Source organism: Neoarius graeffei, chromosome 21 (genome assembly GCF_027579695.1).
Source record: "Neoarius graeffei isolate fNeoGra1 chromosome 21, fNeoGra1.pri, whole genome shotgun sequence".
In the NCBI taxonomy this organism is placed as follows: domain Eukaryota; kingdom Metazoa; phylum Chordata; class Actinopteri; order Siluriformes; family Ariidae; genus Neoarius; species Neoarius graeffei.
In genome coordinates, this window is record NC_083589.1 from 30,540,497 (window position 1) to 30,552,560 (window position 12,064).

At 44.2% G+C, this 12,064-nt stretch overlaps 1 protein-coding gene across 1 annotated transcript in view; it reads left to right on the plus strand.

Annotated features, from left to right (window-relative positions):
• Window positions 1-12,064, plus strand: part of nr2c1 (nuclear receptor subfamily 2, group C, member 1) — a 48,119-nt gene that overhangs the window by 7,650 nt on the left and 28,405 nt on the right. Inside the window, exons 2-3 of the mRNA XM_060902956.1 lie at window positions 11,200-11,335; window positions 11,428-11,658. Of these exons, the coding sequence (XP_060758939.1) occupies window positions 11,282-11,335; window positions 11,428-11,658 (285 nt within the window). The 5' untranslated portion in view covers window positions 11,200-11,281. The remainder of the gene's footprint in view (window positions 1-11,199; window positions 11,336-11,427; window positions 11,659-12,064) is intronic.

Consider the following 12,064-nt stretch of genomic DNA (forward strand, 5'->3'; position numbering starts at 1 on the left):
TTGAAACTGAAAAGGATCCCTCCACCCCTGCACAGGCGCTCTCAGGTGATCATGTCAGGGCAAAACTGGCCTTTGGTTATTTACTCTTTACATTAATGTTATAGAAAACATATTGCTCTCAATGGTGCATTTTGCCCATGTTCAGGGTGGAAATAAAAAAGAAAGATTCGAGTAAGACAAGGGTCAGTCCATGAAATGATGTTACTTTTCATTGGTCCGGGTTTACATAATCATTTCATCTTTAATTTCCATGATTTAAAGAAATATTTAGCAGATTATCCATAAATATTGTTTGAAGAAATAAATAAAAAAATGAAGTTTTCTGGGGCGGCACGGTGGTGCAGTGGTTAGCGCTGTCACCTCACAGCAAGAAGGTCCGGGTTCGAGCCCCGTGGCCGGCGAGGGCCTTTCTGTGTGGAGTTTGCATGTTCTCCCCGTGTCTGCGTGGGTTTCCTCCGGGTGCTCCGGTTTCCCCCACAGTCCAAAGACATGCAGGTTAGGTTAACTGGTGACTCTAAATTGAGCGTAGGTGTGAATGTGAGTGTGAATGGTTGTCTGTGTCTATGTGTCAGCCCTGTGATGACCTGGCGACTTGTCCAGGGTGTACCCCGCCTTTCGCCCGTAGTCAGCTGGGATAGGCTCCAGCTTGCCTGCGACCCTGTAGAACAGGATAAAGCGGCTAGAGATAATGAGATGAGATGAGATGAAGTTTTCTTTTGAAATAAAGAAATGCGAAACATTTTCTTCCCCTGTGACTGGACACGGATGACACGTTTTTTGTGACATGGAATATTTGCTGACTTTGAGCTTAAATAAACCTTCATTACTTTCTGAGAATTTCAATAAAATTAGTTTCATGGTACTTGCAATTTAGTTTTACACTCACATAATAAAGTTAAGAAGGTTCTATAAACTATTTAGCTTCGAATTCATCCACTAAAAATAGGTTGTGAATGTAACATTGTGGTGTCCTACCGTGTTACGTTAGAAACCAGGCTTATAAAAAATGATAAAACGAGTTGAAATCATGATTGATGTTTTTAATATAAAGAAGAATATACTATAAAACGATGTAGGTAGAAAGAAATTTAAACAAACGGCAATAAAAGAAATTATCGATGTTTTTTCTCACATCCTAACTTGGCGTCCACTCACTTCCTGGTTCGTTCACAACCTGCGAGACCTGTTTACTCAATCTAGGTCAGCTGACGTGACGCGAGAGAACTTCTCGCGGGATCTCACACACCACAACACGTGCTCGAGAGAAGTGCAGATATAAGTGTGACTAAGTAAAGTAATGAATTCAGTAATCTCATTTACCCCATATAGGATGAAACTGTTTCCTGTTAATGACTGTTGTTATTGTTCAAATCTTAAAGAGATTTTATGAAGTTTGTGAAATACTGGTATTTCATATTTTCAGTGTTTATGATGTTGAACTAATATTTCTAATGAATTCTTATTCAGTGTTAAAGTAAGCAAATAAAATAAAAAAATTGATTTTATCAATATTTTTCCTTTATTTTTAAAAGCTTGTTCGTGTCCTTGTTACATTAGCAACCGGGTAAATATTTATGGATTTTATCATACGTTGTAGAGCAGGAGTTATCTTAACAACTATGTTATATTTTCTTATATGGTCAAGGCTTCATGGAAATAAAAGTTGTTTTCAGTTGTAAATTGTTTTAAGTGACTCCCTCTATGTCACATTTTGGTAACCCCATTTCATGGACTGACCCACAAGCCAAGTTGGTGTTTTTAAAAAGAAGGGCTCATGGAGAATAAAGAAAAAAAATATTTAAAAAATCTGCGCACGTTCCCACAAGGTGTTACGGTGCTCTGAAAACGACATCCAAAATGATTTGTCAGACTTGTGAGGTCTTCTGTTCAAACACTGATAGAGTTTCCTTTCTGTTTATTGCTTTTTTTGAGAGAGTTTCTACTTATCTCAATAAGGGAAAAAAATCAGGAGCCTTTGTTGGGTAAAAATATGTCTTCTGAAGGCCTAAACAGAGCACAGCCAGAAACTCCAATAAAGTTTTGATCATCTTTGAGGGAGTGCTATGACCATAGTCTGGTTAACACCAGACCATATCACAAGTGAAATATGGTCTGGAATCCGCCTATTGAATTTCTCGTAGGGGAGGTGTGGTTTACGATCGTCAACGGCCGTTTATTGGACGTTGTGAATGTCTGTCATTTGGCGTATACGTAGCCCATGGCCAATCATGGCAGTTGTACCCGGTGATGTAGTTAGAGCGACGAAGAAGACGAAGAAAGACTGTAACGCCAAACGCTGTTCTTTTTTTAAAACAAACTTTCGCTCTAAACTATTCAGAACAGTGTCTAAAGCTTGATCGAAAGTTTGGTTCGTATCGCTCGCCGCCATGTTAAATGTGATCCGTAAACAGTCCCAAATAAACTACAAGCTTCTGTTTGTCGAGTAGTACGCGTCACCGTCTTTCCACCCCTCCCCACTCTCTGATTGGCTCCCTAACTCAGGCGAGCCTTTAGACCATAGTTTCCATGCTGTCTTTTCAGATCGGAACGATTGTGCAAAGCAGCATGGGATTTCCCAGGCTACTATGACCATGCAGGATCATCCAGACCCAAAATGACAGTTTTGCTACATACTATTCCTATTTATATACCAGCATGCAAAATTTGAGCCTCCTACAGTTCTGTGAAGATACTCAGTCATCCAGGTACATAGTAATCTGTGGTTGGTAGAAGAGAGCAACTGGACTTGCTTGAAGATTCTTGAAGACGTTTCGCCTCTCGTCTGAAAGGCTTCCTCAGTTCTGTCTGACTAATAGGGAGTATCAAGTATTTATCCTCTCATGGATCATCATAGAATCCGAATCAGAATGCTGATGGCTGCATTGTAGGTGGCTGATAAAAGATGTCTTAGACCCCCACCTCTGTTCAGTGATGGTCGTTCCAGGTTGACAAAAATGAACGATCCTCTCTGGCTAAGATGTCTGCCAGTTTTCTGGAAGTCCTCTCATACTCCCGCACCAGTCGAAGGGAACTCATCCCAAAGTGCGTAGAAACATATCTGTGAAGATACTCAGTCATCCAGATACATAGTAATCTGTGGTTGGCACTTCGACTGGTGCAGGAGTATGAGAGGACTTCCAGAAAACTGGCAGACATCTTAGCCAGAGAGGATCGTTCATTTTTGTCAACCTGGAACGACCATCACTGAACAGAGGTGGGGGTCTAAGACATCTTTTATCAGCCACCTACAATGCAGCCATCAGCATTCTGATTCGGATTCTATGATGATCCACGAGAGGATAAATACTTGATACTCCCTATTAGTCAGACAGAACTGAGGAAGCCTTTCAGACGAGAGGCGAAACGTCTTCAAGAATCAAGCAAGTCCAGTTGCTCTCTTCTACCAACCACAGATTAGCCTCCTACATGGTTTAGTTCTTGAGCTATGGGCTTGTGAACTTTGACAAAAAAAAAAAAAAAAAGAGCCTGAACAAAATTGACACCCCCCTCCCCCAGTAAAACTGGCTGTAACATGGAAAGTATACATCTTACATTCAAATAAATTTAGTGTTTCTCCTAGCTAACATGGGTACATCTGGTGATTTTTTTTTTTTCAGAATTTTTTGAGACCTAAGTGCGCGGGCCCCGGTTGAATTGAGGTTTTTCACCTGACGTCACAGGGTCACGTGACGCCCCGGTGTCCGTCATTTTGAAGGTCAAGCTAGCTAATGTCAACAACATAGTAGCTAGTATGTTACTGTAGCAATGTTTACGTTCAGTCATTTGGATGACTGTTAAAAACCTTTCAGCCTCAAGTTTTTCCTTTACTGTATTTACTAGTTTACTGTAATTATGATCCGGCAGCTATTTACACCAGATCCAGTGTAAATAGCTGCCGGAGCGCGCTCCGGCTTGCTCCCCCTCAAATTAAGCAGCGCGCTCCGGCTTGCTCCCGGAGTGCTCCGGCCGAGGTTCCGGAGCGCGCTCCGGCTTGCTCCCCCTCAAATTAAGCAGCGCGCTCCGGCTTGCTCCCGGAGTGCTCCGGCCGAGGTTCCGGAGCGCGCTCCGGCTTGCTCCCCCTCAAATTAAGCAGCGCGCTCCGGCTTGCTCCCGGAGTGCTCCGGCTGAGGTTCCGGAGCGCGCTCCGGCTTGCTCCCCCTCAAATTAAGCAGCGCGCTCCGGCTTGCTCCCCCTCAAATTAAGCAGCGCGCTCCGGCTTGCTCCCGGAGTGCTCCGGGAGCAAGCCGGAGCGCGCTGCTTAATTTGAAGGGGAGCAAGCCGGAGCACGCTCCGGCAGCTATTTACACTGGATCCGGTGTAAATAGCTGCCGGATCATAATTACAGTAAACTAGTAAATACAGTAAAGGAAAAACTTGAGACTGAAAGGTTTTAACAGTCATCCAAATGACTGAACGTAAACATTGCTACAGTAACATACCAGCTATGATGTTGTTGACATTAGCTAGTGCTAACAGCTAGCTGCTACAACACAGACACCGACCCTAATAATACAGTTGTTGGTCATTGCCTGGTAACAGCAAATTTATAACGGGCCATGTCTCAACAGACTAAGAAGTTATTTCAATGACATTTAATAACATTTTGTTTATCCTGAGGACCGAAAGTAAATGAAAATGTGAACAAACCTTAGCTGTAATAAGATGGCGACCACCGGCTCCAGGGACGACCCGCTGATGTAGGCATGTTACCCAGCCTGACACAAAATATTTGTAGGCATCCAAACTCTTATATGCTTTCAGATCAATACCTGTGTATGGCGATGGGTTTTTAACGACATAGGTATACAGATCATGTGGGCCGAAGTCAGGTAAAGACGAGGGCTTCGTGTACTTCCGTACGTCAGTGAACAATCCTGGTGGAAGCAGGTAAACGTCGTTCTCTAAGCCTGCTAACCTCAATTTTTGCAAATACCTCTCCCTCTGCTCGCCCTGTAAATGCCCTACGTTGCTGGATAGTGAAGGCGTTTTCTGCATCTCGCTCCTTTTTCTTTTATGTTTTTCGTTTGTCGCCTTCCTCGCATTCAAACTGATTCGAGCCGTGCCGTCCAAAATGGCAGCCTAACGATGCATCACATGACTTGGTCACGTGGGTGAAAAACCTCAATTGACGTGGAATGACCCTAAAACAAATATTTGGTTCCATATCATTGGAAACATAGTTAAGTTTTAATGTTGAATGCCAGTAAGTTTTCAGACTATTTTGATCAAATTAGTATGTAATTGTGTCAAAAAAAAAGTCCTCTCCGAGACAGCTAATTTTTCAATATAAAATAACATATCTAAAATGATTTTCATCCTAAAATGTGGTCAAGATATTGGGACATAAATATTAGAGACAACTAACACAAAGCTTACAGCCTTATATTTAAAAGCACTATGGAAGTAGCGGATTCTGAATTGTCAAAAAAAAAAGTTCTCTCCGAGAATCACTTCATTTGTTTCTCCCAGCCCTGCTTAAAGCTACGCTTAATCTTCTTTATCTTATAGCAGATTACACAAAACTACCATACACACGTCAGAAAATTACCTGAAATCTGTTCTTTAACTTGTCCTTCACTTAAAAACTGGTACAAGAACCAGTTTGAATCAATTTGAATTTTGGACCCCTGTGACACAAACTTTGTACCCTGATTGTAAAACAACCCATAAGTCTTTATTGTCATTGTCACTTTTCCAGAGGTACAACAAAATTGAAGGTGCTGTTGACTCATTGAGTTATAGAAAAAAAAGAACAAATAAAGTATAAAAATAAATAGGAAAGTATACAGAATTGCACTGATAAAAGAATTGTGTTGTATTGGTTCTATATGTACACAGATTGCACTGATAAAATGTGTGTGTGTGTGTGTGTGTGTGTGTGTGTAGGCACAATATGTTTTATTTTATGACTTCTGCATTGAGTCGGTACAAAAACATTTTAGAGTTTTTGTTTTCCAGCACAAAATTAAATGTTCCAGGAAAAAAAGTTTGTGTCTGAGCAGCATATTACATAAGAGAGCACTTTTCAGATTAAAAAAGAAAACATAATGAAGGCTGCTGGGTTTTGTGGCAAAATGAAGAAGCGAGTGTGACAAAGTGTCCAGAAGAACTGTGAAGGTTCTGTAATGCCGCTTTTCCACTACCAACGCGGCTGAGTTGAGCTGAGCCATGCGGTGCTGAGTTGGGCTGAGTCGAGCTGAGCGGGGCTGTTGGAGTTGCATTTCGACTACAACCGCGCTGAACTGTGCTGGCTGGAAGTGGGTGGACACATTGGGTGGAGTTAGCGAAAGTGGGTGGACGTCACGTGATGTCGTTAGGCGGCGCAAACAGTGACATCAGTGAGCTTTTAAGCGGTAGTCTCACGACCCGGATAGTAAACAATAAACATGGATATGGAGTCGTTAGTGTTGCTGGTCTTGGTGCTGTGGCTTGTTGTCACCGACAACGCCAACAGATACTGGCAAGAGCGCATAGATGAGGCGAGGCGCATAAGGCTTCAGAAATTCTCGTAATTCTTCTTCTTCCGGGTTTGCGGTGTTTACAGATCCCAGCGTGCTCGCGGGGCGTGTGTGGGCATGTGAGGACACTCCTCCTCACCAATCAGTGCACAGGGGAGTGTCTGCTCACGCCCCTAGCCCCACTCGGCTCGGTTTGGCTCGCTTCAGCCCCACTCCAAAACGGTGCGAGTTTTGGGTGCTAAGCAGCGCTGAAGCGAGCTGAGTCGTGCTGTTCTGAGGTAGTCGAAACACGAGCCGTGTCGGGCTGAAGCGAGCTGAAAAAGGGTAGTGGAAAAGGGCCATAAGATGCTCAGTAAAGCCTACAGCTCATTTCCGCATAAAACTGCACTCACTGGACCTCAGACTACTATTATTATTATTATTATTATTTTTTTAAAGCGAAGGGAATTTCGTCTCACACCAAATATTGACTTTGTTTCATTTATTATGGCTTACTGCTTACTGTTTATAGTATTTTTTTTTCTTTTTACCGCGCCTGCTACAGAATAAACAGGGCAAGGTATTGTTTTCAGTTGTTTTTTTGTTGTTGTTGTTGTTAACGATATTACAGGAAAACAGCTGGATCAATCTTCAGGAGACTTTCAGGATAGATAGGCCTTGGTCTCAAATAGAACCTCCTACATTTTGAGTGTCATCTGATCAAGGTCACCAAAAAGGTCAAAATCGTTTTTGTTGTGTCTACTGCCTCGTATAGAGGCGCTAGCCACTACGTCATCGTGCTGTAAGTGTGTAACCATCACGCACTGCGCATGCACATATACGTGTTCCGATTAAAATGGCCGGTGAGTGTATACAATTCCGTTCACCGTTCGAAATAAATGGACTCAAGTAAAGAAATCGCTTTCAGACATGTTTATGCTCATTACAGAGGGAAAGTGCGTTCCACTGAGCTCTAGCACCGGGCCATTTCTGGGAAATAAGAGTTTGGGTCACGGTGACAGCGTGCGTATGTCAGCCTCGGTTCAGAGGTTTCAGTTTCGAAAACTGTAAGAGTAGAATAATATAAAGTACAGGCACTTGGTATATTTTACTTCTGTGGTTTTTTTTTTTTTAACTGTTCATTTTTGGATTACGCATCATTTTTGTGGCTACTGCCTCATAGAGTAAATATATATGTGATATTTACCAGTACTGTATGGACATGGGATCAGAAAAGTATTTTATTTATAAGTAGTAGCCACATGGACCCATAGGGTACCTATTTTTTCAGCTTCCGTGAGGTGGTGTAGTGGTTTGCGCTGTCGCCTCACAGCAAGAAGGTCCTGGGTTCGAGCCCCGGGGCCGGCGAGGGCCTTTCTGTGTGGAGTTTGCATGTTCTCCCCGTGTCCGCGTGGGTTTCCTCCGGGTGCTCCAGTTTCCCCCACAGTCCAAAGACATGCAGGTTAGGTTAACTGGTGGCTCTAAATTGACCGTAGGTGTGAATGTGAGTGTGAATGGTTGTCTGTGTCTATGTGTCAGCCCTGCGATGACCTGGCGACTTGTCCAGGGTGTACCCCGCCTTTCGCCCGTGGTCAGCTGGGATAGGCTCCAGCTTGCCTGCGACCCTGTAGAACAGGATAAAGCGGCTAGAGATAATGAGATGAGATGAGCTTCCGTCATATTCATCATAAGAGCTACCGGGCGAGGTTTGTTTTGCCTGGAATCACTTGTTTTATTAATGTCGAAACATTTAATTTCATTATTTTTAAGCCACTTTTGGTCGACAGCATTTCTTTACATGTGCCTAAGACTTTTGAACAGATATATTATGCACGCACACACTAGTGCATCTCAAAATACTGAAATATCTTAGTTATTTTTTTCATAATTCAAAAAGGTAAACGTTCATATATTCTATATTCATTACATGTAAAATGAAATATTTCAAGGCTTCTTTCTTTGTTTTAATTTAGATGATTATGGCTTAATAGCTCATGAAAATCAGAATTCTAGTATCTCAACATATTAGCATATTTCATTTCAAGTTTGAATAAAACAGTATAGTGTGTATCTCTCAGTCTAGTTCGTATGCAACCACAATCATGGAGAAGACTGCTGACTTGACATTAGCCCAGAAGACGATCATCGACACCCTCCACAAGGAGGGTAAGCCACAGAAGGTCTCGTCTCGTCTTCTTCCGCTTATCCAGGACCGGGTCGCGGAGGCAGCAGTCTAAGCATGGAAGCCCAAACTTCCCTTTCCCCAGACACCTCGGCCAGCTCCTCGGGAAGAACACCGAGGCGTTCCCAGGCCAGCCGAGAGACATAGTCCCTCCAGCGTGTCCTGGGTCTTCCCCGGGGCCTCCTCTCGGGGGGACATGCCTGGAACACCTCCCCAGGGAGGCGTCCAGGAGGCATCCAAAAAAGATGCCCGAGCCACCTCAGCTGGTTCCTCTCGATGTGGAGGAGCAGCGGCTCTACTCCGAGCTCCTCCCGAGTGACTGTGCTTCTCACCCTATCTCTAAGGGAGCGCCCAGCCACCCTGCGAAGGAAACTCATTTCAGCCGCTTGTATCCGCGATCTTGTTCTTTCTGTCATTACCCAAAGCTCATGACCATAGGTGAGAGTCGGAACGTAGATCGACCGGTAAATTGAGAGCTTCGCCTTTTGGCTCAGCTCCTTCTTCACCACGACGGACCGGTAAAGCGACCGCATCACTGCGGAGGCTGCACCGATCCGCCTGTCGATCTCACGCTCCATCCTTCCCTCACTCGTGAACAAGATCCCGAGATACTTAAACTCCTCCACTTGAGGCAGGACTTCTCCACCAACCTGGAGAGGGCAAGCCACCCTTTTCCGGCTGTTGGGACATGGAATGCCACAGAAGGTCATTGCTGAAAAAGCTGGCTGGAAAAGGTGCACAAGTAACAGGGATGACCGCAGCCTTGAGAGGACTGTCAAGAAAAGTCAATTCAAGAACTTGAGAGAGCTTCACAAGGAGTGGACTGAGGCTGTTGTCAGTGCATCAAGAGTGGACTTGATAAAACACAGTAGACCAACACCAGCAGATGAAATGGCACCCTAAATCATCACAGACTGTTAGTCTGGCTAACGCGACTTCAAAGCTCTGCGAGCATTTGGTCTGGCAAAGATATTAAGCCCAACCGTTTCCCCAAGCGCGTGGTTGACCCGCCTCCCTGAAATGCCTCAGTTTGCTACTGGTCGAAGCCAGAAAAGGCTGTGATGAAGCTTAAACCAATCACATCACTCTTTCCTCTGACGTATGTGATGCGACGGAAACTGCTTGAGTAACAGGAAGAAGATAAATACCTCCAGGGCTGCTCTTTGCTCCGTTTTCAATGAGAACTTCCCGTTGAATGCTTTCAATACAGCATCTACCGCTGTGTCAAAGGCTTGCCGCTGCTCCATGTTCGTAATGTTTTTAGTGAATGAAGCGCTTCCGGCATAGATTCTGTAAACAATCTATGGCTTCCGGTCGCAGTTCTACTACGTCACTGCCTTGAACACGCCTCTACCCAGGGCCGTTGGAGATGCTCAAAGTTGATTGGCTCCCGATTTTTCGGGAGCTTGGAAGAGCTGTAGATAGCTTGCCTTGCCAGACTAAGCTCGCAACAGGCCCTCGTGTTGCGTCACGCTTAGGATGGGCGGGCCCAGGCTAACAGACTGTGGAAACTTCACACTGGACTTCAAACACCTTGGATTCTGTACCTCTCCAGTCTTCCTTCAGACTCTAGGACCGTGATTTCCAAATGAAATGCAAAATATGCTTTCATCTGAAAGAAGGATTTTGGACCACTGAGCAACAGTCCAGTTCTTTCTCTCCTTAGCCCACGTAAGACACTTCTGACATTGTCTCTGGTTCAGGAGCAGCTTGATGTTAGGAACATGACAGCTGTAGCCCCTTTCCTGAAGACGTCTGTATGTAGTGGCTCTTGATGCACCGACACCAGCCTCAGTCCACTCCTCGTGAAGCTCTCCCAAGTTCTTGAATCAACTTTTCTTGACAATCCTCTCAAGGCTGCGGTCATCCCTGTTGCTTGTGCACCTTTTCCAGCCAGCCTTTTCAGCAATGACCTTCTGTGGCTTACCCTCCTTGTGGAGGGTGTCGATGATCATCTTCTGGACAACAGTCAAGTCAGCAGTCTTCCCCATGATTGTGGTTGCGTGTACTGAACTAGACCATTGTGCTTATTGTCCACATGTATAAAAGCACGTGAAAGTCCAGATCTGGTGCTGAATCATAGACAAGGTCAGTTACATATGGATTAAGTGAAGTGAAGAAAGAAAATGGTTTGATATGAAAATGTATATGTGGTGTACCCAGGTGACTGCTGACACATCGTATATCACACAAAGAAACTGGTGCGTTTACTCTTGTGTGTTTGTTTTAAAGCAACATTTGCGTTTAGATGCCATGTTAGAAAAGCTGGAGGGTGTGCGTGCGTGCGTGCATGGACCATCATATTGGGGCGTAAATGACCTGTTCTCCTTTTATAGAGAGACGTTTCTTCTTAATTCAATAACTGGACATATTTGCTTAGATTTGGATTTGTGTGCACTTGCTTTCTGTAATTTTTCATATTTAAAGGTGGATTTGGTCAAATTAGTAAAAACATCCCCCCCCCCGCCAATCACCTAAGCAGATGCATTTGACTTTTAAATTTGACATTTAAGCGAGCTTCATGTAAGGGAATAAAAAAACATGACTGAGTGTTGATTCAGTAAAACATGTTTTGTACAGGTTTTGCATCATAGGAGGGTGTGGGTGTGTGAGAGAGAGATGGGGCGCGACATATAATCCTAAGCGGTGTGTGGGGGTCATCATGGCAGGAGAAAGTCCCAGAATTCAGCTGGTGTCAGCAGATGGAGGTCTGCAGGTAAAAGATGATACATAATCATTATACTGTACTTTCTGCTACAGTTGCTGCTGTCTTAAACACTAATGTGTGTGTGTGTGTGTGTGTGTCAGATTGTGACAGACCAGCAGCTGGGCCAAAAGCTCCAGATAGTAACGGCGTATGATCAAGTAGGGGCCAGTAAGCAGCAGTTCATATTAGCCAACGTGGATTATCCCAATCAGGACAAACTGCTCCTAAAGCACGAGAGCTCACCGGGGAAAGTCATCCTGACTTCGGCTGATGGATCAGCTGTCAATCAACTGCTCTTCACCTCACCTGAGCTGGCAGGTCAGCAGATACAGGTAAGAGGCCCAGAAAACACACATCTGCGTATTCCTAGAGAGATCTTGTATGTGACGTCACAGCCGATCCAGATTGTAACAGACGCCATCTTGTCGGTCAAACGCCATATTTCCGCATTCTGCTTCTACTTCTACCTTTTCTTCTGGAAAACCCTACTATATACAATTCTACTACAACGGCTGCGGCTACAAGCTCTCCCTACCTGTGCACGTTTTTTATGTTTTTTGTGTGTATTTTTGCGTGTTGTTCGTCTGTACCGGGCTTCAATATCCACTACAACCGTATGGACTTACTGGACATTGGTTTCCAGCAGAAAATGACGGTTTGTAGCGATTTCCATCGCATGCACAACATTCTGGATGAGATAGCGAGACCAGCGGGGTCTCCGTGGATTGTTATCGGGTC